The sequence below is a fragment of the Chlorocebus sabaeus genome, chromosome 22, assembly GCF_047675955.1.
Source record: "Chlorocebus sabaeus isolate Y175 chromosome 22, mChlSab1.0.hap1, whole genome shotgun sequence".
In the NCBI taxonomy this organism is placed as follows: Eukaryota; Metazoa; Chordata; class Mammalia; order Primates; family Cercopithecidae; genus Chlorocebus; species Chlorocebus sabaeus.
Window position 1 is genome coordinate 83,287,039 of NC_132925.1, and position 26,799 is coordinate 83,313,837.

The window sequence follows — 26,799 nt, forward strand, 5'->3', positions numbered from 1 at the left end:
TGGAAGAAGAGAAGAAAATAAATAAAGACAGGAAGAACTTTCAGGAAGGAACTAAGTGATTATTTTTTCCTGGAAGTCAATGGTGAGATTATTGCCCCACTGGATGAAAAATTGGAAGGGCATCTCTGAGATACACCTGAAAACCAAAGGCCAGCCACAATGTTCATAGATACCTTATACCAGCAACTTAGTTTTGCTATGGTTTATTTTTCAGAGTCTTTTTTGCTTACTTGATTATCCTGTGTGAGTGTGTGTGTGTGTATGTATGTGTGTGTGTGGTCTGATAGCATTAGCTCTCTTTTCCTGTCTTAATACTTTCCACCCCTAAAGGTAGTTGTCATTCTGTGATTTCAGGGCATGAATGAGTTGCAGGCAGCAAAGTGCATTTACCCTAAATGCATTAGGAGCAAACTATTAATTCAAGGCAACTTCTTAGTGGGTCAGAAGACTAGAGCTTGAATGGGAATTGAGCAATGTGACTGTTCTTTAAGAATAAGCTCAGATCCTTATGCAAACCATGAAATATTTCTGCTAAATGGTATGACTAATTACAGTAAGAAAGAGCGGGGTTTCATATAAGAAATTGAACCTAGTTGTGCACTGTGGTTACCAGTTCTTATGTGGCAAATTTCTCTATAATAAGATGGGTGTGGTCAGGCTGGGAGTTCATCCTCTATGGGCCTGAGGTGATTGAAGTTGGGTTTGGGGTCTGGGAGCTGCTCTGGCAGTGAGAGTTGAGCAGCTCTGCAAGATGTGAGTTTGGGGTAGTCCCATGATCACTGGTTATTTTCTCAGTGATACTGGTGGACATCAAATTCCTACCAAGATGTCTTTCTTGTGCCTGGCTTGAGGCAGATTAGCCATGCTCCGTTTTGCCAGCCAGCTCCAGCTGTCATCACGTCAAGGAGCGGCTGTGATTCAAGGGGCAGGTTCCGAGAGGAGCAGGATTGTTGACTCTTTTTTCTATATTCACCTCTTAGGAGAGGATTTTTGATGTCTTTTCTTTCCTTCTGGTGATGTGTGTTTTTCCTTCCCTTCTAAGGCTGTAACGTTCCTTCCTCCCCCTTCTTTGTTTTGCATTTTGACCCTTTATTCGTATTGTTCCTGAAGCCTCTCCCTGACAGGAAGCAGGAGGTTGGGTAGTGAGTGGGATAACAGCATGGCATTTGTATGGGCTCGTTGAAAATAGGTCCTGTTTGATGCTGAGTGGATACAAAAGCACCTGGGTCTTGGTGGCTGCTGTTCATCAGGCTTGTGAGCGTGGAGCAGTTAGTGGAGGCACGCAAGGGGAATTCTTTACCTTTTTTGTAAAAGCTGAGAAATAACTCTCTTTTTATACATGGGCTTTGAATGCATTCATGGGCCACCTTGAATTCACAACATGAATAGTTGCTTAGAATAACTTCAGAGCAGATTCTTTTGGATACAGAGACATAGCACTGACCTGGGATCACAAGCCCTAAGTTCCCTTTCTGGCTTTGCCACTAGCTTTCTCCTTATTTGGGATCTCTGTTTCTCTATCATCTAGTCCAATTTGCTTCAAAGGCACTCTTCTAGACCTATTATATATATATATTTTTACAAGTTTCTTCATGCAGAGGTTCAACTAAGTAATTATCATTTTATTAGTTATTTTAACCTGGAAAACAGGAATGGCTGGTGTTCTTTCATAATAGACATTAGTAACAAAGAATTAAGCCATTCTGTTATGTATTCATCATATGAGTATATGCTTGCTTTGTGCCAGTCTTCTTCTGGGAATGGGGTGTGTATGTGTTGGGGGGACCGTAAGAGAGCAGGTAATTTTGTGGGGAAGCTCAGGGATTGTAGTATCTAGAGGAGCACCAAACAAGTAAGCAGGCAATAATGGATGCTCTTTGGGGGAACATCCAGGCTGTCACGGAAGACTTAGGAGAGTCATGGATGAAGAATGAAGGAAGGCTTCCTGAAGAAAGTAGCACCTAAAGTGTCACTGAAGGGTAAATGGAATTAGCCAGAGGAGGGAGGATTTGAAGGTACAAATAACAAGGGGAATAGCATGCACTAGGTCCAAAGGTAAGCAAGAGAATGTGAGATTCAGGGTTCATAGAGGTAAAGGTAGATAGAACTGCAGAGCTGGAGTTTAGCTTGGCTCAGGATGACGGATGGTAAGAGGAGCCAGAGAGCGTGACAGGGCATGAGACCCTGTGAGCCATTGAGGAGTTGGGACTCAAGCTTAAACCTTCAAGAGATTTCAAGTAGGGGACGGATATGATCAAAGACTCTGACTGCTCTTTATTCTCCTTTTATTTCACTGTCATGGCAATAATTACCTACTTTTGATGCTTGTGGGAGTATGGGGCTTGCTATTGGGAAGAGAGGGTGGCAAGATGACCTGGAGAACAATAGAAAGATTGATTATTATGGCTTTGGGACTCCTAGCAATGTCCATTCTGATTCATTGACCAAACACAATTTATGCAGCCTTAATAATTTTGAAAGATCATTTTCCCGGTGAGGAAAAATATCTTCTGGTAAAAATTTGCAGTGGGACTCCACACCACTTGTTGGTTTTGAGACTCTCTCCAAATATCACATAGGACAAAGTTCATTTCAGCAAATTTTAAGCAGAGCACAGAGAGTACATGTTGTGTTTTAAAATCTTTGTAGTTAATAGGCAGAATGAAACTGACTTCGTTAGATTAATCGAGGGGAATACTTGGAGTAATTCATAGTGTACAGCTTCTGAAAGTGGTCTGAGAAAGTTCATGAATGGAAATATTTTCATTATTCCTTGAAATGTACAAGATTGGGAGTTATGGGCCAGAACACTATTCAATACCCGGTGCATAGTGGCTGCCTCTGACTTTACTTTGGTATGATTTACACTCTTGCACATTATACAGTAACACTGTTAAATTGCCTTTCATACATTAATCTTCTGTGTTGTAGCTTATGAACCACCATTCTGAGCTACTGTATCATGACCTTACTTGCCAACAAGTAGTTTTAGTTCATCAGCATCACCATATTTGCACAACAGAATTTGTGCAATCACCTGAATATTTCTTGAATTTTGTCATTAATTTATAAGTGGAAAATGGAAAAATGTAGGCAATAATATAGGGATAAGTATTTAGCTCATGATGTAATTGAGCCAAACATTGAAACCATTAGGCATGCCCAATATGACTAGTGGTTAGCTTTAGTCAGATGCTTTGAACTTAAGTTGGCCAACTATTTATAGTTGTGAGTGAAGTTAAAGGCTATGTATGTATGAAATGTTGGAAAAAAAGCTTTAGGGATTATATTAAAGAGCAAGATGGAATTTGGGATTTTATCATTTATTTGTTTTTGGGAACAGAGTTTCCCTTTTTAACATGTAATTCAAGGTAAGTTTTGTTTGTTCAGCTTTTTAAAAAGTACATATTCAGAAAGGCATTTTCTACAAAAGCAAGGGACAGAAATTGGATTTCTCATCAGTCTTATTTATGAGTCCACCAGAGTATGTAACCTAATCCTTTGGTTTGCTAGTCAGAATAGGTGATTATTATGATAAAATCTCTGTGTATTTTGGCAAGCAAGTAACAAGAAATCAAAGCAAAATAAAATGACATTTGGCAAAGGATTCACCTCAATGAGAATTTCATGATCGCATGGTTTCATTTGTTAAAATGATGTACTGTGGAACTAGAAAAAGACTAAATGAATCCTAGTCTTTGCCATAAACCTTAGGAGGGTACATTTGTAGCCAAAGAGAGAAAGGGATATGGATAAAATTTACCAGATTAAAGTTTGTGTATAATTGACCCCACAGCCCTCTAATTCCTGAGGTCAGGAGGGAATGGTGGTTATCTGTCTGTCCTGGGTGGGTCTGCTTGCTATCTGGGGAGCTTATCTAACTTTTTTTGTGGGCTCAGCCCACCTCTAGGCAAAAGATGGAGTTGGATACAAAATTCCAGTTCTTTCTGATACCTCTTGTAGTTGGTTAAATGATGAGTGCTAAGTCATGAGAGATGTTATTCACATAGAAGATGGAAAGAATTGGCTCTTAGATTTTTTAATCTCTTCCTGAAACTGAGAGACGTAGTTTATCTTCTATAAAAAAGGTGGATAATTGTTAGACCAGAAATTCAAGAAGCTCATATTAAGTATCTACTGTGAGTCAGGCACTGTGCTAAGCACTTTGAAGAATTATCTCGTTTAATCTTCACAAGAACTTCATGATCTAAGTATTATTTTTATCGATGAGGAAAGTAATGTTTAGAGAAATTAAGAAACTTGCCTCGGTGTCTTAGTTGAGTTTCCCACAGAAGCAGACCCTGAGACAAGTAATTACTTGGGACATACAGGGGTCACTAGTGAGTGAATGAGGGTGTGAGACAGGGAAGTGAAGGCAGCCAATAGATGGGGCATTGTTAAGCGAGTTGTGCAATGGCAGCTGGTGTTTAATCCCATAAGGAAATGGTAGAGATCGTGCACAACACCTGCCTTAGGGTATTTTTACACAAAGTCTAAGAGAGTAGGGATGTCTCACCACTAGCTCATGTCAGTTGTTTTTTATTCTTTCCTTTTTTTTTTTTGATACGGAGTCTTGTTCTGTCGCCCAGGCTGGAGTGCAGTGGCTGGATCTCAGCTCACTGCAAGCTCCGCCTCCCGGGTTTACGCCATTCTCCTGCCTCAGCCTCCCGAGTAGCTGGGACTACAGGCACCCGCCACCTCGCCCGGCTAGTTTTTTGTATTTTTTTTTTAGTAGAGACGGGGTTTCACTGTGTTAGCCAGGATGGTCTCAATCTCCTGACCTCGTGATCCGCCCGTCTCGGCCTCCCAAAGTGCTGGGATTACAGGCTTGAGCCACCACGCCCGGCTCTTCTTTCCTTTTTTTAAAATTTATTTATTTTTATTATTTTATTGTGGTAAAATATACATAACATAAAATTTACTATTGTAACCATTTTAAAGTGCACAGTTTGGTGGTACTAAGTATATTTGCAATGTTGTGCAGCCATCACCACCATCAATCTCCAGAGCTTTCTCATCATCCCATACTGAAACTTTGTACTAGTTAAACAATAACTCCACATTCCCCCAGCCCCTGGAAACCACCATTATACTTTCTGTCTCTATGAATTTGACTATTCTAGGTACCTCATATAAATGATATCAGTCAATATTTGTGTTTTGTGGCTGGTTTATTTCACTTAGCATAATGTTTTCCAAATTCATGTTATAGCATGTATCAATTTCTTTTCCTTTTTTTTTTTTTTTTTTTTTTTTTTGAGACAGAGTCTTGCTCTGTTGCCCAAGTGGGAGTGCAGTGGCACAATCTTGGCTCACTGCAACCTCTGCCTCCTGGGTTCAAGTGATCCGCATACCTCAGTCTCCCAAGTAGCTAGGACTACAGGTGCACGCCAACATGCCTGGCTAATTTTTGTATTTTTTTAGTAAAGTTGAAGTTTTGCCATGTTAGCCATGCTGGTCTTGAACTCCTGCCCTCAGATGATCCACCCACCTTGGCCTCCTCATTTCTTTTTTAAGGATGAATAATATTCCATTTTATGTATATGCTTCATTTTCTTTATGCATTCAACGTCAGTGGACATTTCGGTTGTTTTCACCTTTTAGCTCTCATGAATAATGCTGTTGTGAACACTGGTATATAAATATCTGTCAGATTTTTTTAAGGGTGGTTAACTCTGGGACTTCTACACCCTGCAAGGGAAGACTAGCTTATCCAGGTTTAAAAGATGCTCTCAGGCAGAGATTCTGATATTGGCAGTGCCTTTGGGGCACTCTAAAATGTTCAGGCCAGAGGGACATTGGTAGGCACTTAGAGCATCTGCTTGCAAGATCTTAACCTAAGTAAGTGGAGAAACTGGAATTTGGACTCTTCAGAGCCCATGCTTTAAACTGCACTACAATGAGTTGCCTTTTAATTGCAAGTGTAAAATAATACTGAGGTATGAAGATGAAGAAGACATAGTTCTTGCCTTCAAGGAAGGTACAGGGTTGAATCATCTGTTTTGCAAAAAGTTCAAGTGAAGACAGGGGCATCACTTGGTGCAATCTGTAAGTCACACAGCCCTTATAAGATGGAATCACAGATAGCAGGAGGTGGGTGCATGTGTTGCCTTTCTTTTGGTGGGGAGGCATGCTTGGGTCAGGCACAGCTGGACTCTTCCTAGGGCTGTGCTCCAGGACAGGCACTCATACATGTACTGATCATATAAGGTCCAGCCCACGCCCATTGATTCTCGTTGGCATTCACTATTTGGACGGTTTGTACAACTATGTCACCTCCTAGCAGGATTTATCCTCTTTTTGGCTTTTCCAGTGATTGCCTTCATATCGATGTCCAAGCACCAGGAGCAGCTATTTGTCAGTAAAGAAATCAGTGGTCAGGAATAATAAAAAGAATACATTTGGAGGCAGTTAAAATAGTTGGTTGTATGCATCTGTGTCTGAAAATAAATTATTTACAAATGATTTGCATTTATCTGGAGAGCTAACAGAAGATATTCTGTCCCTGAATGGATGATATTTCCTAGTTTGGTAATCTGTAGAGGAAGAAAGAAATGAGAGATAAATCAATGAGAAAACGCTGTCCTATATTTTAACATAAAAATTGCCTATTTTGTTTTAGCACTGTATTTGTGGTAGTTGGGTGTATTAGTCAGATATTGCAAGGTTGTGCTGGGCTAACAAAGGACCTCCAAATCTCAGTGGCTTCTTTCTCTCAGGGGTTGTCTGTGATTCTGCTCCATTATCCCAGATTATCTTTATTCTGGGACACAGGCTGAAGGTGCCTTTCTTGGACAGCCTATTCTCATGGTAGACAAGAAAAAACAATGGTTTATCCACAAGAGGGCTCTGATAGCGACTGTTTGGTTATGGCATTTGTTACTTCTGCTCACATTTCATTGGCCAAAACAAGTCATATGGCCAAGCCAGGTGTCAATGGAGCAGGAAAGATGATCTTCCCACAGGAAGGAGACTGTAGGGATGGGCCGGCTAAAGGGGGATGGTGAATATGTTGAACAAATTATGCAATTAACTGCATTGGCTAAAGTTTTACTTTCATGTGCAAAGTTTTTTTTTGCAACCTTTTTAATCAACTACTTTTTTTAGACCCATTGCAAGATGTGTAACGCTGTTATTTCTATTTTACTCATGAGGAAGACAGGGTCTAATTTAAGAAAACAACACAATGAGCCTGTGGTCAATATTGATGATGAGGAGGATTGTACTGAGTATTTACTGAGACTCAGGCACTGTGCTAAGTACTTCTGCCTTCTCTGATTTAATCATTACTCACCTTGTTTTTGTGAAGTAGCCATTGTTACTCAGATACTTACTGAGGCTCAGAGAGGTTTGCTAACTTGCTCAAGGTTAAACAGATAATAAATGTGAGATTCAGGACTCAAATCCAGTGTATGCTTAATCACTTAACCAAGGTTTCTCAGACTTAGATGGTATCTTTTTTAATGAAAATAATTTCTTGTAGAACCCCAGGATTGGGTTAAATTATTTTTATTGTAATGATACTTTAAATTGTGTAAACATAAAGCCGGTGAGTTTTATTTTTAAGCTCTTACACCTTTCTAAAACTTAAATCAATTTAGAAATAGAGTATATGTCATATTACAGTACTAATTCAAATTTACAACATTAATTTAACTGCATTAACTAAATTGCTGCTTGTAACTAGAATGTGATGCTGACTGTTCTGGACAGGTTCTTTGGCATCTTCTGGTCTACCCTGCTGTGCGCTGGATGATGATTCAATTTCCCCACCATATTCACAAAGTTTCATTCATTCTGAGGAATTTGACAATCCTTATCCTTCACCCAGTGAGAACACATCCTTTAGATCCCCAAGACCATCTTATTTCCTTTCACATTGACTCAGTGATTCCTTAGGGTACAGCTTGATATTCAAAGTCAGTGGGCATGGCGCTGTGCTGATCAAGAATATCCTTACATTATTTGTTTTCAGATTTCTGAAATAAAAACATATTAAATTCTCATTGGATTTAATTCTGTTAAATTCTCATGAGATTTGCAGATTCTTTAATATGCATAACTATGGATCCGACTTCCCTCCTTAGTTCTTGTCCAGGTTAAAAAACTGGATTTTCCTTCTCTGTTACTACACTCTTTCTTCCATAGGACTCTCTCCATCTGAGACCACACTCTATCACTCCCAGAAAGGCCCTCATCTGTTTCCCATGTTCACAGCAACCGGCAGCCTTGCACAACATTAGAGCTGTTAATGTGAACCTGAGTAAAGAGGCTGTGACCCCCTTTTAAATGGAAGGCTTTGGACCTCTAGCATGTCAGAAACCACATTACAGATTTGTTCTCTAGAAGTATTTGTTGAATAGATCTGAATTATGTCCCGTAATTTCCCTTTTTATTTATTTTTATGTTAGATAAGCCTACCATTATTCATTCATAGACAAGAGATTTGACTCAATTACTTGATGATTTACTTACTGCACTTACTGACTCTCATTTACTCTAATTTCCGTTGTTAAAGGGGTTTCTGCATACCATTCAGCACCCTGAACTTGATCCTTGTTAAAGCCTGCAATGTGACTCTTCCGTGGGTATCAGTCATATTTTTGAGAGACCTCAGAGTTAGAATGTAACGTTTATTCTTTCTCTTCTTTCCAGAATATATAGATGAATGCTTGTCTCCATAATTTGCACATTGGAGCCATTCTTCATCCCTCGTTGATTGTGGTCTTTTTTTTTTTTTTTTAATAGCTTACAATCTTTGCTAAAATTTTTCCTCATGTATGTGATTATGCCTATATTCTTTTCTAGTAAAAAGCTATTTACACATAATCCTTATACCATTGTAAATGTAGCAAAATTTTGTGTGATTGGATTTTTAGGGCCAAGAGGGCAGAGTTGTTATTCTATCTTTCTATCATTTTCTCAGAAACATCTGTTAGTTGACAGATAGAAGATTTTTTTAGTATAAGACCCAATAATTCCTGAATATTCTTTTTTGTGCGTATACTGTAACTAAAGCTTTGCCAATTGACATTTTACATTTGCAGATGAAAGGAAATGCACAGATGTTTAAAAAACGAATCTGAAAACCTTATTTATTCCTTCAGTGCAACTACTTAATTTGTTCCATTTATGAGACTTTACGAGGCAATGAAAAATGTTGTTATAATCGGCATATTTTATTAACCATCGCTTATTTTAATTTTATTTAACATCTCAAATTATTTCTTAATTTTACTGTTTATTGTTGGGGATTTTGCCTTTTTTTTTTTTTTTTTTTTTTTTTTGAGACAGAGTCTCGCTGTGTCACCCAGGCTGGAGTGCAGTGGCCAGATCTCAGCTCACTGCAAGCTCCGCCTCCCGGGTTTACGCCATTCTCCGGCCTCAGCCTCCGAGTAACTGGGACTACAGGCGCCCTCCACCACGCCCGGCTAGTTTTTTGTATTTTTTAGTAGAGACGGGGTTTCACCATGTTAGCCAGGATGGTCTCGATCTCCTGACCTCGTGATCCACCCGCCTCGGCCTCCCAAAGTGCTGGGATTACAGGCTTGAGCCACCGCGCCCGGCCGGATTTTGCCATTTTTTAAATTTATTTATTTTTTAGAGATAGGGTCTCTCTCTATCACCCAGGCTGGAGCGCAATGGTGTGACCATAGCTCACTGCCGCCTTGAACTCCTGGACTCAAGTTACTCTCCTGCCTCAGCCTCCCAAGTAGCTAGGACTACAACTGCACACCACCGCACCTGACTAATTTATTATTTTTTTATTTTATTTTATTTTTTTGAGATGGAATCTCACTCTGTCGCCCAGGCTGGAGTGCAGTGGCATAATCTTGGCTCACTGCAAGCTCCACCTCCCAGGTTCACACCATTCTACTGCCTCAGCCTCCTGAGTAGCTGGGACTACAGGCGCCCGCCACCACACCTGGCTAATTTTTTTGTATTTTTAGTAGAGATGGAGTTTCACCATGTTAGCCAGGATGGTCTCGATCTCCTGACCTCGTGATCGGCTTGCCTCAGCCTCCCAAAGTGCTGGGATTACAGGCGTGAACCACCGCGCCCGGCCCTTATTTTTTAATTTTTTTGTAGAGATGGGCCATCACCATGTTGCCCAGGCTGGTCTCAAACTCCTGGCCTCAAGTGATCCTCCCACCTTGGTCTCCCAAAATGCTGAGATTATAGGCATGAACTTACCACACCTGGCTGTTTTGCTATGTTTTTAACTTGTGGATTTAGCTGTGTACTAGGTAATAGTCTATTCCTTTAACAAGACTTTTTAGGGGTTTCAGATTCTTAATTTAACACTTTGAAATAAATTGATGGAGTCTGAAATTTAAATAATGGAAATGATTAATGGGAAGAACGGTTAACTAATATTTGGGCATGCAGAGCCCCTGCCTTGTAGTATGGAAGACAATCAGCCTCTTCACTCAAGTACCTTGCCATAAAATATGAGCCAAGGCAGCTGAACATGTAATCATGCTAAATCTACACATGGAAAACAGTAATTGTAAAATGAGTTTGGGAGAACTAAAGGAGAGAGTACTGATGTGTGGATAGGTATGTTTGAGTTTCATAGAGCTTTTTGGAGAATGTTGGGAAAGCAATTTTGAAAATCTCTGCTGTGTTAAGCTGGACTTTCCCCCTACTGATTCACATCATTATGGTATTCACAGATGAAATGGTTTCTTACTGGGACTTCCAATAACTACAGATGCATAATATTGTAGCCTGCAGATCATGGGGGAAGGCAATGTGCATTTTTCTCTCTAGTTTTAAAGAACTGGGGTTGATGTCTTGAACACTTTTGAACAGCAGATTGAGTTTGACTCCAAAGTATCTGACAGGGCTAAGTTTAGTGAACTGAGAGAACTCTATGGCAACTTTGAGGTTTAACGCCACTGTGTTATATTCTGGTAGCCTTGGGCTTGTCAAGGTTAACTTCTGTTGATCATTAGCTGTGTGCTAGGTATTGTGCTAAGTACTTTCTTATATCATCTCATTTAATCTTCCCAAATCCATACAAAAAGTTTGATATCCCCATTTTACAGATGAGAAAAGTGAGGGTGAGAGAAGTAAAATACTTTGCTCAAGGTTGCACATCCAGAAGACAGAAGTATGACTCCAACCAAATCTGATTTTGATGCTCCCCTTTTCCTTTTTAAAACACTTTGTCTTTCCTCTCTGGCTACAATTACAAAATTGTCCTATAACTGCCATGGAAGTGATTTTAGTGATATGATGAAAATGTCATGATATTAAAGTACCAGCATCATCCTTTCAATTACTTCAAAGTTATTTTGCATAGCTCCTATGTTCCCTTACTCTTGGGTGAGAGGGCCTACTCTGGTTCTCCTCTGACCGCACCCTCCACTGGGGGAAGAGGCCAAGGCACCAATGCATGTGTCCACCTGGAGCCTGTGCCTGGTATTCTAGAGTCCACTCTGGGTACCCACAGGCCTGTGACCTCCTTGCCTAAATGACCCTGAGTTGTCTTCCAGAATCTGCTTGGGATTTTTTGCCCAGTCCATCTTCTTGGGGGCAAGCCATGCTACCACCGTGCACATCCCTAGGCTTAGGTTTATGGAGGGGCACATATGTGTGATGCTACAGATCAGGTGTCAGCAAACTACTACCTGGGCCAAATCCAACTACCACTTTTTTTTTTTTTGAGATGGAGTCCCGCTCTGTCACCCAGGCTGGAGTGCAGTGGCACGATCTCGGCTCTGCATCCAGGTTCATGCCATTCTCCTGCCTCAGCTTCCCGAGTAGCTGGGACTACAGGCGCCTGCCACCACGCCCGGCTAATTTTTCATATTTTTTTGTAGAGACGGGGTTTCACTGTGTTAACCAGGAAGGTCTCGATCTCCTGACCTTGTGATCCACCTGCCTCGGCCTCCCAAACTGCTGGAATTACAGGCATGAGCCACTGCGCCTGGCCAACTACCACTTGTTTTTATAAATAAAATTTTACTGGAACACAGCCATGCCTGTTTGGTTTCAAATTGTCTATGGCTGCTTTCAGGCTGAAATGGCAAGAGTTGAGTAGTTATGACAGATCAAATGGCCCACAAAACCTAAAATGTGTACGGTTTGGCCTTTTACAGAGAAAGTCTGTGGACCCCTGGTATAGCTGGAGCAAGCCTAGCTTGCATGCTGCAGAGTTCATGTGTATGAGGCCCATGGGGTATGGTTGGGCCAGAAGTGGGGAAAAAGGGTGTTGGCGGAGGTGTGGGGGGGCAGGCCTTCCTTCTGCCAAAATGTTTTGGTGGAATTCTGAGGAGTCTTAGTATTCTACGTTCAAAATTCAAATCTCACCTTCCCCATCTCTGTATTCATCAAGGTAGGAGGGTAGAATATATTTTATTTACCAGTTTGTTAGCTCAGTATATAACTTTAAATGTATAGGCACATGGAACCTGGGCATCCGTTTGTACTCTTGTTCTGGGCTCTGAGAGTGTTAGCAACAATGTAAAAACCTAGGTGGCAGTGTAGCGGTTTATAATAGGAGGCAAGAGAGACCTCAAAAAGGAATTGCACATATTAATACGAAATTATAAGGTGTGGAAGTGCTTTTGGGTCATATGCGGATTATTGGACATGAGAGAGGCTTTGGGGATGCTGATAATGTTCTAGTCTTGGCCTAGACAGTGGTAACACAGGTGTGCTCACTATATAAAAATTAACCTGTGCAGGCTGGGCACAGTGGCTCATGCCTGTAATCCTAGCATTTTGGGAGGCCAAGGTGGGTGGATCAATTGAGGTCAGGAGTTCAAAACCAGACTGAACAAAATGGCAAAGCCCCATCTCTACTAAAAATACAAAAATTCACCAGGCATGGTGGCAGGCACCTGTAATCGCAGCTACTCGAGAGGCTGAGGCAGGAGAATTGCTTGAACTCAGCAGGCAGAGGATGCAGTGAACCGAGATCACACCACTGCACTCCAGCCTGGGTGGCAGAGCGAGACTCTGTCTCAAAAAAAATATCAATTAACCTGTGCAATTAACATCTACCTTCATCATATATATGTTATGCTTCAATAAAAAGTTTATAAAAATAAATGAAAAGAGAATATATTAAAATTAGATATTTAATGTAAATACATATAATATTTATATTTTATAAATATTGTAACATATATACTAAGATTAATATATTACAATATATTAAAAATAAACAACCCTTGTTCCCAGTTTCATTTGTCCAAATTAAATCCAGAATGATGGAACCCATCTGCCAGTTTAGCTGGAAGTTCCGAATCTCTCCACTAGGGCTCCTTCCCAACCTTCCCCAATTCTCCCCGTCTCCCTCTCTTTCCTCTCCTCCCTACCGCTTTGGGCTTCCACAGCCTCAAAGCGAGCGGGATATAGATATAAATCCCACATCCACATCTGGAGATGGATCTGTCCGACTAGTCCATCACATGATTACATCTTGATGCCACAAGGTGTCGCTGTTGAGGCCGATCTCCCTCGGACTGAAAGATGCTGTGCGTGTCCTCTGTGGTCCCGACTCTGTGGTCCTGCAAGGGAAGGCCAACCCATCCCCTGTGGCCAAGCTCAGACACAGTGTGCCATGTGGGGTGTAGCGGATGCTATTGATGCCCCACCCGCATCTCCTCAGCACTCATGGCCTGTATGGGAACATGAGGGCTTTCTCTTCGGCTTCACTTGGGAGAGCCAGGTGAGCATCCCTCAGCCCATGATGGAGTTTCTTGCCCTTCCGGAGGCGCACCTGTGAGGCCGGTTCTCCACTGTCTCTCGAAGCTCCTTCCAGTTGCTTGCAGCAAACTTTATTGAAAATGCACCCTCGGCCGGATGTGGTGGCTCACGCCTGTAATCCCAGCACTTTGGGAGGCTGAGGCCGGAGGATCACTTGAGGTCAGGGGTTCGAGACCAGCCTGGCCAACATGATGAAACTCTGTCTCTACCCCAAAATACAAAAATTAGTCGGGTGTGGTGGCGGGCGTCTGTAATCCCAGCTACTCGGGAGGCTGAGGCAGGAGAATGGCGTGAAGCTGGGAGTCGGAGGTTGCAGTGAGCAGAGATCCTGCCAGTGCCCTCCAGTCTGGGCGTCAGAGGGAGACCCTGTCTCGAAAGAAAGAAAAGAAAAAATGTGCCCTCTATTGACTTCCTTCACTTCCTTGTTTTAGTTCCAAATTGTCCTCTCAGTACTTTCTGGGAATACTTTCTAAATGAACCTCCTACACCCACATCCTTATCTCAGCATCTGCCTGTGGGGAAGCCCAACTAGGACACATAGCCTTCCTCATGAGTTACAGCTGTGTGCACAGTTTTGTGCCCCACGTAAGGCTCCATATGGTATGGCGGGGTCTCCAGAAGCTTCTAGCCTTACCCACACACTTTGTCCATAGGGGCTTCTCCGTGGCTCCTGGGTCACTTGTCCTGAGTCCCAATCACCAACCTGGACTTCTATCTGGAAGTAATTATTTTATTTCTGGGAACTCTAGCTCTGGTGTAATTATGCTAATTTCTTCCCATAGATCTCACTTACTCTGAATCCTGGGCACGTAGGACTGGGGTGTCAGTGACTTCCCTCCCTGAAGTTTCCTGGATCATTGTGCATAAAGTCACCTACAAGATTTCACATTTTCCAAACCAGGGATCTGAGAAGGGGCAGCCTCAATTGGGTTATGAAAGGTTTCCTTATACCTTCACCAGAGGATTTAGGCTACCTAGTCCAACTCTACTTTAACCTAAACAAGAGGGCCATTGGAATGACCCTTGGCCAGTCAGGTTCTCTTATAAAAAGAAAAAAGATAGCATGTCTTTCACACCATGATTAAAAAAAAAAAAGCATTATGCTTTGAAAGAATGTAACTGAGACACCTGATTTGAATGGGATAGACCTTGTAGAGGGTGTGCTATTGAAACTATCATCTAAGTGATGGAATAGGAAATAATAGGAATTAGCCCTGCAAAGAGAACAGCAGGAGTAAAGGCTCTGAGACAGGAAGGGACTTGATGCACTGGAGCAGCAGGAAGAAGACGCTGTCAGAGTCTGTGAAGGACAGAGTGGCAAGAGAGGAGGCGGGGGCTGTTGGCAGGGAAGCGTTTTGGTCTTGTCCACAGAGCAATGGGAAGCTTTCAAAGGGTTTTAAGTGGGTAAGGGGAGATATTTTGTGATTGTAATTGTATCTTAAAACAGTTTAGCTGATATTTTGGAAATAAGAGTAGAGGATGATAAGAGGAGAAGCTTTAGGAGGTATGAAGTAGCTTATGCAGGAGTCACATTGGTTCAAGAGCAGTGGAAACAACGGAGAAGATTCAAGAGCAATTTTGGAGGTAGAATGAATAAGATTTGGTAAAGGACTGGAAGTTGATGGTGAAAGAATGAATTGTTTAAGATTTTATATGTGAGTAGAGTGGTAAAAAATGTAAATACCTATTGAGGAAGCAGGCAGAAAAGGAATAAGACTGAATATAAGATAATAGGGAGTGGAGGGGACTGTGGCAAACTGGAGGGTGCATGTCCTCTCTTGAAGGGGCAGCTGCTGGTTGCTCCAACCAGTTATTGCCATGTAGAAAGGTGAGCCTGACATTGTTAGATTTTCAGATTTTTAAGGAAACCTCAGAATCTGGATTTTAATGTGAAATGTCTATCTTTGTTGGCAACTATTAATAGAAATTCTAAACAACACTGTGCTAGCTATACACAGCACATCTGCAGGTAACATCTGGCTCCTGGGCGGCCACTGCTTGTTTGAGATCTGTTTTTCATTGTGTCTTCCTTTAGAAAGGTTTTTAGAATTAGTAGTCTGTGACACAGAATTTTGGAAAAGTTAGGGATGCTGATTAGAAAAAAGAGGATATTTTAAGTTGGCAAAATCTTGGGAGATACTGATGATCTCAGCTCACACGGTCTGTCAGCAGGCCTCAGGTGATGGGCTGAGGCTGAGATCTGTGGAAATAAACTTAACCTAATTTAGAGCAGATAGCAGGAAGTGCTTTTGTCTTAAAATAGACCGTTCCAGACCATGATAGTCTGAGATACTTGAGTTAGACAGGAATCGAGGTTCTCCCCTGCCTTTTCCCTTCTGAGCTTATAGTTCAAGAGTCCTTAAACCTTTTAAGAGGGTGAGTGGATGAGTGTATATCTTATTTATGAATCCATATGCAATTAGAGAAAGCATTTTTATAGGTTCATGAAGCCATCTTTTGTTTTGTTTGAGCCATAAGCGAAACTTACCCTTGGACTTTGAATTTTATTCATGAGGTGCTTTTAAAGTGAAGGGTGATAAGCAACTAATTTCTCGGGTGTTATAAATTTTTTTGATGTCAGCAACATTTGTTTGTTTCTGTACACAGTTTGATCTAATTAATAATTTACCCTTCTTACAGTTGCACACCACAAACATATAAGAATAGCAGGTATTTTTAAAGAGTTCACAGAAAAGTCCAATGACTGAACCTGTCTTGGCTTTATAATAAGTATTTGAAACTGTAAGATCTTAACTGCTACCTTTTTTCCTAAAACGCATTTATAGGTAGGTGGAAAAGCTTAAAAATAATTTTCTTTAAGTCAGTAATGGGCAATGGAAGACATGATTGCATTATTGATTGCTGAATAAAGTTGATCTTTTTGCTCTTTCTCAGAGATTCATTTTATAGAATTAGAAAAAAAATCAGGACAGATGAGAAATTAGGAGACAACCACCAAAAAACAAACAAACAAACAAACAAAAAAAAAACAAAACCACGAGTGTCAAAACAAGTTCCTTAAAATATATTGGGAGATGAGATGAAACACAGCCAGGTGGGGCATGGTGGGGCGGGGCGCGACTGTGTGTGAGTGACTCAGTAGAACAAGTAGGAATTATGAGGCTTAGGGGGACATGACAGCCATGGGGACCAGCCTTTGCTTTATGTTGTCAACTGATTCTTTCCTTCTTCCATGAAATTGGTATCACTCTATGTGCTGCAGCCAGGGGTGAAATGGTCCCAGGAAACCACCCCTGCTCTTTATAAATTTTGTGGGAGAAACTAATTCCCAAATAGTGGTGAGCCTATGCCACTAACTAAAATTTATTGTTAAGAAGCAGATGTATAGTGGTGAAGACATTATCCTTTTACCATTTTGATGGTCTGTGAATTTCCTGTTTGATTTGATAAGTTCGGTGGAATTGAACATAATCTCTTGTCCACTGTGATCTTGGTGGTGTAAGCAACAATGTGTTTCCGCAGCCTCTTACTGCAGCCTGTCAATGGCTGACTTGTATTCCTTTTAACAATCTGACTTCTTTGTCGAAGTGTGAAAAATAAATACAGAATTATATTTGTTTCCTGGCCTAGTAGGGCTGAAACTTCAACCCGTCATTATTTTGATCTTCTGTCTTTTCCTGTTAGAGGTCAATTCTGATTGGGGTTGATTTCATGTCCCTGCCCTTAAAGCAGTGCCTGGTTCTGTAATCATCTTCCTCTCAAATCCTGTTATATCTGAGGTGAAGAAAGCTCTTACGGAGAAAGTCCATTCCAGGGACCAAACTTCCCACAGTCAGAAGCTGTGTCTGTCTCAATTGCTGCCTTATTCCCAGCATTCAACAGTGGGAGTTAAGCTGATGCTTAAAAAATATTTATTGCATGAGTAAATTCAAGCATTCAGTGAAATGTTTTCAGGTATTCTGAAGGGAAGAGGATTCTGTTGTCAAATAAATTTTGGAAAAACTATATTATATACTTAATTTTGGGATAGTCACAATACGTATGAGTATCCTAAAAGTCTCTGAGACATCTTGGGTGAAAATGAAAACCTCAGTAGCCTTGTTTATCTGAACCTTTGTCAGACTGTTCAGGAAGTACTGGTCTAAGGCAGAGCTGGAGTAGTACAATGTTGGTACTTAATAAATACTTCTTGGCTGGGCACGGTGGTTCACGCCTGTAATCCCAGCACTTTGGGAGGCTGAGGTGGGTGGATCACTTGAGCTTAGGAGTTCAAGATCAAGCCTGGGCAACATGACAAAACCCTGTTTCTACAAAAAATACAAAAATTAGCCAGGTGAGATGGTGTGTGCTTGTGATTCCAGCTGCTTGGGAGGCTGAGGCATGAGAATCACTTGAGCCTAGGAGGCAGAGATTGCAGTGAAGCAAGATCACTCCACTGTACTCCAGCCTGGGTGACAAGAGTGATACTCTGTCTTAAAAATAAATAAAAAATACTTCTTAAGGTGTATTTACTGACTATGTAGTGCTAAGTCCTGAGTTTGGTAATTCGGGGATTTTTTGTGGCCTCAAGAGGAGATGGTGGCTTCTGGGATATGTTGAGAGTAGAGTAGAAGCTGTGAAGGAGAGTCAAGAGTAAGGATGTGAGTATAAATTGTTGCATTTTGATTTTTAAAAAATTAATTAATTTTATAGAGATGGGTTCTCACTTTGTTAGGTTAGTCTTGAACTCCTGAGCTCAAAGTTTCCTTCTGCCTCAGCCTCACAAGCAGTGGGACTACAGGCACACGCCACTGTGTCTAGCTGTTTCCTTTTTATTTTATAATTCTTTTAAAATTTATCCTAGGGAAGTCCGGGAATGGTGGCTCACACCTGTAATCCCAGCACTTTGGGAGGCCAAGGCGTGTGGATCACTTGAGGTTAGGAGTTTGAGACTAGCCTGGCCAACATGGTGAAATTCCATCTCTACTAAATATACCAAAATTAGCCACTTGAACCTTGGAGGTGGAGGTTGCAGTGAGCTGAGATTGTGCCACTGCACTCCAGTCTGGGAGACACAGTAAGACTCTGTCTCAAAAAAAAAAAAAAAAAGAATTTATCCTAAGGAATTAAGAGCGTATCAATCTGAATATTGCTCAAACAGAACATTGAAAAGCTTTATCAATCAGAATATTATAAAGCTTTATCAATCAAAATATTATGATATTTCCATTTAAAAATAATTACCTAAGTGTTCTAGTTAGGTGATTAGTTAAATAAATGATTAGAGAGCTACTCAATGACACATTAAGTGACTGTTTCAGTTATTTTGCTGTGTAACAAAAATCTGTAAAACTTGGAGGGGGGCTTTAAATAATAATTTGTTACTTCCCACCATTCACTGGGTTGATTGGTGGTCTTGTTACATATAGTGATGGTTGTTATTCATGCAGCTGATTAAAGACAGTGGCTGGGCTGGGCTGGAAGCTCCAAGATAGCTTGTCTCACTGGATTGGTGTTTTGGTGCTGACTCTTGGCTGGGTGCTTTGGTTCTCCTTCATGTGGCCTCTCTCTCTATGTGGTGTTTCATCTTCCAGGGCCGTTCTGTGTGGCTCTTCATTTTAGCAAGATAGCTTGGATTTCCTTGCATCATGGCGGCTGAGTTTTAAGAGAGCGAAACCAGAAACTGTCAGGCCTCTTTAGGGTTAGACTCAGAGCTGGAACAGTGTCACTTCTACTACATTTGTTGGTCTAAGCGGGTCACAAGGCCAGTCCAAATTCAAGGACAAGGGAAATAGAATCAATTTCTTGATGGAACTAATGGAACTAGAGGCAATTCTGTATAGGAAGGAGACAAATTTTGATGGCCATCTTTGGGGACTCATAGTGTCTGTTAAAAATCATGTTTTATAAAAATATTTTGTGGCATCTATGTTAAGCGGGAAATGGAGATGATGTTAAGATAAAACATGGAGGAAAAGGAAAATACAAGACTTTATATAGTATTTATATAGTTTGATTTATATAGTCTTTATATTGTCTGACTTTGTCTAAAACTACACACACACACACACACACACACACTCTCTCTTAAAAGGAATTGGAAGTAACATAATACATACTGGCTAGTTTTGAACTGCTGTCCTCAAGCAATCCTCCTGCCTCAGCCTCCTGAGTAGCTGGGATTACAGCAGGAGTCAACATGTCCTGCCAAGCCCATTCAGTTTTTTTTTTTTTTTTTTGAGATGGAGTCTTGCACTGTTGTCCAGGCTGGAGTGCAGTGGCGTGATCTCGGCTAACTGCAAGCTCCACCTCCTGAGTTCACTCCATTCTCCTGCCTCAGCCTCCCGAGTAGCTGGGACTACAGTTGCTCACCACCACGCCCAGCTAATCTTTGGTACTTTTAGTAGAGACAGGGTTTCACCGTGTTAGCCAGGATGGTCTCGATCTCCTGATTGTGTGATCCGCCCATCTCGGCCTCCCCAAGTGCTGGGATTACAGGTGTAAGCCACCGCACCTGGCTGCATTCAGTTTTATGTGTGTGTTCTACAAAACATTTCAGGAATAGGGAAGACTGGTATTATGCTAACTTGTTAACAGAGGTTATCTATGAGTGACAGGATTGAGAGTGTTTTCATTTTCTGCTTTATGCATATTTGTGTTTTCTAAATTTTCTATAATAATCTATTAGTTGTTTTAATATTTAAGAAAATGAATAAGCCAATGAGAAAGTCTTGACAAATTTCAAAGATTGGAAAATATATGTGTTGCATTTTATGATCCCAATGCTATAGAATGTGAACCAGAAAGTTTTACCCCAACATTTCTGTCCACTTTGACATTTAAATATATTATTCTCAATAATTGCTGGGATAGAAAAATTTCAAAAATAAAAACAGCAAGATATTTACAAATGACAGTAAGGGTTTATACATACAATTCTGGAATATGCAGCCATGTGTATAATCTTATATGCATTCATTAGGAAATGTGATTACAGAGAAATGAACATTCAATGCAAAGGGCAAAAATAATATAAAGGAAGTAGAAATTTTATTAAAGATAGAGAGATATCAATGAAATGGAAAACAAGATGCAGTAAAATACATCAATAAAACCAAAAGCTGTATCATTGAAACTCTAAGAAAATAGAGTAACATAAATAAATTAAAAAAAAAAAAAAAAGAAAATAGAGTAACATTTGTCGTATTGTCATCAACGGAAATAGAAAAAACACAAACAACGTTGGAAATGAGATGGGGACATAACTGAAGATGACTTAAAATTTTTTAAAGAAAAGTTATACAAAGCAATGCCAATAAGACTGAAAAATATACATGGAATAGACTGTGAAGAGATGTTTTAATGATAATTGACACAAAATAGGTAGCGAACCCAAATAGACCAGTAAACATAGTGAAAAAGTTAAAAGATAATCACCAACTAATCCCATTCTGTGTTTTTTTGCTCTTTTAAAGAGACTGGATCTCTCCCTCTGTCGCCCAGGCTGGAGTGCAGTGGTGCAGTCACAGCTCACTGTAGCCTCAAATTCCTGGGCTCAAGTGATCCTCCTGCTTCACTCTCCCCAAGTAGCTGGGACTACAGGCACATGCCACCACACTGGGCTAATTAAAAAAACATTTTTTTTTAGAGACAGGGTCTTGCTATATTGCCCAGACTGGTCTTGAACTTCTGTCCTCAAGCAATCCTCCTGCCTCAGCCTCCTCAGTAGCTGACATTACAGCAGGAGTCAACATGCCCTGCCAAGCCCATTCAGTTTTATGTGTGTGTTCTACAAAACATTTCAGGAATCGAGAAGACTGGCATTATGCTAACTGTTCCAGAACATATGAAAAATGGAAAGCTTCTCAATCTGTCTATGATACTAGCATACATCTGATATTAAACCTAGAAAAGGAGAACCCAAGAAATCTATGGGCCAGTGGCAATGTATATTGCTTTTTAAATGAGGAAACATTATTTCAAATATGATAATACATCTTTTCATGTTATGTGTTACATGTGTGTGTGTTTCCAAAGGGAGCAAACTAACTTTTTGTTTGTTGGTTATTGCAATTCTCCAAAGCCTTGGCCAGGTAGGCAGGTAAATTCACTGAAGATTAAATCTGTGTGGGTGTAAATTTTATGGTGTTCAGGGACCTCAAGCCTAGTCACAGATCTCAGAAATGTGTATCTCTAGATATAAAGGGAGCAGACAGAGGAAGACAAGTTAGATTTCATCACTTTTTCTAGGAAGACATCTCTGTAAGTGGTGGCCGAGTTAGAACCTGTACATCTAGATTCTAAGCACAGAAAAGATACATTCATTTAACTGTTGGAACCATAGAAAGAAAATCATTTTTTTAAATGACAAAAGTATATATCATTATTATGTTACCAAAACACCAGAGGTTCTGTCCAGGTCCTGCTGCTTGCTGTACAGAAGGCCAATCACTGAGACAAGTATTGCCAGAGAAGAAGGCTTTAATCAGGTGCTGCAGCTTAGGAGATGGGAGATCAGTTTCCAATCCATCTCCTTGACTGACTAACATAAGTGTTTATATAGCAGGGAAGAAATGTAATCATGAGTGGAAAAACAGGAAACAGGGAGGGATAAGGAAGAGGAGTTGGTCAACAGGAAGCAGATAGGGCAAGGCAGTTATGACAGATGAGGGGTCTGATGTCTCATTGTCCAGATGCAGTGATCTGGTGAGTTTGAGCTCCTTGACACTAGCTGGGAGCCCTGATGGTTGGTTTCCTTAGAAAGGAACTCAGATAAGACAAATGCAGCTTTCTCAAGTTTTAAAACTGGGAGGTCGATTTCTCTGTTTTTTCAAAGAAACCATTAACATAAGCTCTTTGGGACAATTGGGTCAGTTTCAACTGTAGAAAATTTTGAGTATGCAAATGAAAAGAAAATGAAAACCTCTTGGAATTCCACCGCTGGTAACATTTTGATGTGTGTCATTCCAGCCTTCTCTGCTGGTGATTGTATGTGTATTTGTGTGTTTTACAACAGTGTGAGTAAATCACAAAATTGTTTTGTTGTCTGCTCCCCCTGCCACCAGTATGTCATGAACATCTTTCCGTCTTATTAAATAGTCATGTAACTGCCTGTTCCCTTATTCCACTGTCTCTCTCATCATTTATGTCACTGAATTCTTATGTTAGAACTATTGATCCCCTCTTTTTTACACTACAGATTATTCATGTAAAAATCTTAGATACAAAATGGTTTTTGTGTATTTCCAAGAAAAACAAAATTAAGCCCTGAGCAACATAAACATTTGAAATGAAGTTCTTTAGTTAGAAACAGGTGTATGATTTTTAAAGACCTCTTTAGGGAAAGGGGAAACCTTTATAGAAAACATTTTTTTCATATTGTATGTGTCAGTGTAACTGACAGAAATCTCATCTAGAATTCAATGTAGCAAAAAGGAAATTTATAGACAAATGCATCAGTTATCCATTGATCCTGTAATGTGGCAAAACAATCAACCACAAAACATCAGTGACATACTAAGAAGCATTTATTAAGTGCATAAGTGTGGTGTTTAGCTGATCTTAGCTGGGCTCGCTCATGCCCCTGTGGGCAGTGTCTGGGTAGTTCTGCCCACAGGGGCATGGTAGTTCTGTGGCTAGGTAGTTCTGCTGACTTTGGCTGGGCTTGCTCACGCATCTTGGGGCTGCTTGGCTGTTGGCTAGGACAACTTGGTTCTATTTTAGATTTCTCATCTTCCATCAGGCTAGATTGGGAATATTCTAATTGCTATGGTAGAGGAAAATGAGCAAGAGAGTAAACATACGTGTTGCTTAAGGTGTCTGCTTACTTCACATTTGTTATCACCTTCCTGGACAAATAAAGTCACATGACTGAACCCAGCATCACATTGAGAAAACACTGCCAAGACATACATAAAAAAAGGAGTAAAAAATTGGGAGCTTTAATGCAATCAGTCACCTGGCATATGTAACTAAAATGGCCGGGGAACAGATGTATAGATGATAGATGATGATAACTTCTATGACTCCTGGATCTAGAGTATGAAGTGATGTCACCTGGTTTGGTTTCACACTCTTTGAAGTTTAGCTCTGGTTCCCTTTGTATTCTCTTCACCCTCAGGGAGGCCCTTTCCACATTGTACTACTCACAGCTCTATCTTGAAAGTAAGGAATTCCAGCTGAAGAGCTTATCTTTCCCAGCTGTTCCCACTAGAATCATAGTATGGAGTCTTGTTGGACCAATGTGGGTCACATGCCCATCACTAAACCATACAATATGATTGTTGACCAGGTGTGGGTCATGTTCTCACCCCTTGCACCATCCAGGATGGTGGAGTGAAGGGAGTCAACCTTACCTAAACACAATGAACTGTGAATAGGGGGTTTGGAACAATTTCTCTAAGGAAAATAGTGACAGTATTATCAGATAGTGTGTATTTGGGAGAGGGGAAAGGGATGAATGATAGGCAGGTGAAAATAAAAGATACCCCTGTATATTGCTATTAATGTACTTATCTCATTGAGACACTTACCTTCAAAATCTATTTATTGACTATTTGATACTAGGCACAAAACTAGGTGTTTTATAAACATCATCTTACTTATTTCTTACAATACTAGATGGTATTGTAAGATCTCTTATTGTTGTAAAGCTGAAGAAAAATAAAATACAGTAAAGACTTCCTAAGAGGAAGAGCAGGAGGCCATAATGCACCCCATTAAGGCCATATAGGTGCTAAAATTGAAGGGATACTCACAATGCTGTAGCCCCAGCTACATAAAAATCTTCACTAATATACTTCAGTAACCATGATGGGAACTTCTTCTCCTTTGCCATTTCTGTACAGACATGAAGTGGTTAATATGAATATTAAGGTCAACCAAAATGGGAAATAATTCTCAAGAGGACAGCCTGAAAGATATGTGTGAAAGGGAAACGAGATAGGACTGTTGTTTTCTCTGGTAATATCATTGAGGATCTGGCTATGTGTTTAGGCATCCCATTGGTTGAGTTACCTCTTTTTCTTCTAACTCCAGGATAGCCAGTAGGTTTGAATTCATGTGTCAATGCCAGTTGATTGGTGGTAAGCCATCTAGAGTGTTGTGTTGAGAAGAATTCTGAACCTGTGGAAAAGAGGACTGTGATAGATTAGTGATGTTTGTAATGAGTACAGGAGGCGAAGGTAACAACATGAATGCCAAATATTTGACATCGCAGGAAGCAGCAGCTTCTTAGAGTCACTTTCAAGCCACATATGTATGGGGGTTATGCCCCAGAGGAGGGGTCTTTTTATAGTTAAGGTCTCCATGATGGGGAATTCCGTGGGAATTTTCTGGAGGTTCCAACTCTAACCTTAGCACAAACCAATATTGAGAGCTTCATTTTCCTAAGGAATAGACCTTATTTTTCACTTTGAGAATTTTTATCTTGCTTAGGGGCAGGGTGGGGGGAATTTATAAAACTTTCACCTGTAGTAGTAAAGTTTTAGAGTTGCTTTTCTTTCTAAATGAATATTATGGGTGTGGCTCTTTCTGTCTATTATTAATCACCTATCTTCATAGGTTCATCTATTATTATCTTTATTTATATATTTAAAAATATACAGTTAGAGTTCTAAAGAATTTTGTTTTTAATTATTCTTTTTTTCACTCTGTAGATCTTTGAGTGGAGTTATTTTCTGGTACGGACTGTGAAAAGAATGTGGTGAAAATTCTGGACAATCGTGGAAATATTAGCTCAAACCCCAACTTAGTATAGCATTTCTTCTCTTCAGTAACACCTCATAATACAAGAAAAATGTATGGAAGTGCAAGAACAATCACCAATCTGGAAGGTAGCCCTTCCAGATCCCCTCGTTTGCCAAGGTCTCCTCGTTTGGGCCACCGAAGAACAAGTAGTGGGGGAGGTGGAGGAACAGGCAAGACTCTGTCTATGGAGAATATCCAGTCCCTCAATGCAGCCTATGCTACGTCTGGACCCATGTATCTGAGTGATCATGAAGGGGTGGCTTCAACAACTTACCCAAAGGGCACTATGACTCTGGGAAGGGCTACGAATCGAGCTGTATATGGAGGCCGTGTCACAGCCATGGGGAGTAGTCCCAATATTGCTTCTGCTGGACTTTCCCACACAGATGTCCTTTCATACACAGATCAACATGGTGGGCTGACTGGCTCATCCCATCATCACCACCACCAGGTCCCCTCCATGTTGAGGCAGGTAAGAGACAGCACAATGTTAGATCTTCAGGCCCAGCTGAAAGAACTGCAGAGAGAGAATGACCTCCTCCGGAAAGAGCTCGACATCAAGGACAGCAAGTTGGGATCTTCCATGAACAGTATTAAGACTTTCTGGAGTCCTGAGCTGAAGAAGGAGAGAGTGTTGAGGAAAGAAGAGGCAGCGCGGATGTCTGTCCTCAAGGAGCAGATGAGGGTTTCCCATGAAGAAAATCAGGTAGGTCCTGACTCATCTCAGTATTTTTCAGCCTTGGCTTCTCACTGAGTAGTTGATGCTTTGCAGATGGTACCACGACCTGTGCAGAAGAAAGTTTGGCATCATCAAGAAGTTTATGGCTTAGTATGTGTTTGACTTGGACACTATGAGAGAGCATAGGAAATATACCATTACAGCTTGTGATTTCCTTATTTTCCAATAACCTTTTCACATGGTTGCAGATGGGGAGAGGGGTGGGGTGGGGAGGATCACTCCTCATTGCCTAACTTTTGTACTTGGCTAATTTTGTTTTCTTTTTCAGCAGTTGCAACAGCTGTTCAGATGTACCTCCTTCTGAATAGAAGAAGAAAATGTTAATTTCTGTAAGAACAAACACTTTAACGGCAACATTTAGAGGGCCACATTTGACTGGTGAATTGATTTTTATTTTTAAGCACCAGCACCATTATTTCCTTCTAGAATGAGTGAAGTTGGTTCTCTAAGTAGCAAATTGAACAATATGAAATGGAATTGGATCAAATGGGTTTGCTTTGTTAGAGATACACAATAAATTTTAACTTGGTGTTTTTGCCTTCATCCATTCAGCATTAATTAATTATCAACTATGTGCAAGTCACCTTCATACTCTTCTTTGATCCATCCTTCATGCCACAGGAAGAACAGGTTCCTGGTGTCTATCTGCA

General features: G+C 40.6%; 1 protein-coding gene across 15 annotated transcripts in view; it reads left to right on the forward strand.

The window, feature by feature from the left end:
* Window positions 1–26,799, forward strand: part of ERC2 (ELKS/RAB6-interacting/CAST family member 2) — a 970,222-nt gene that overhangs the window by 8,922 nt on the left and 934,501 nt on the right. For all 15 annotated transcript variants that reach the window (XR_012090621.1, XR_012090622.1, XR_012090620.1 and 12 more), the window contains exon 2: window positions 25,320–26,116. Coding sequence is in view for 11 of the 15 variants with exons in the window: in XM_073010025.1 (XP_072866126.1) it covers window positions 25,460–26,116 (657 nt within the window). In the remaining 4 variants the exon portion in view is untranslated. The remainder of the gene's footprint in view (window positions 1–25,319; window positions 26,117–26,799) is intronic.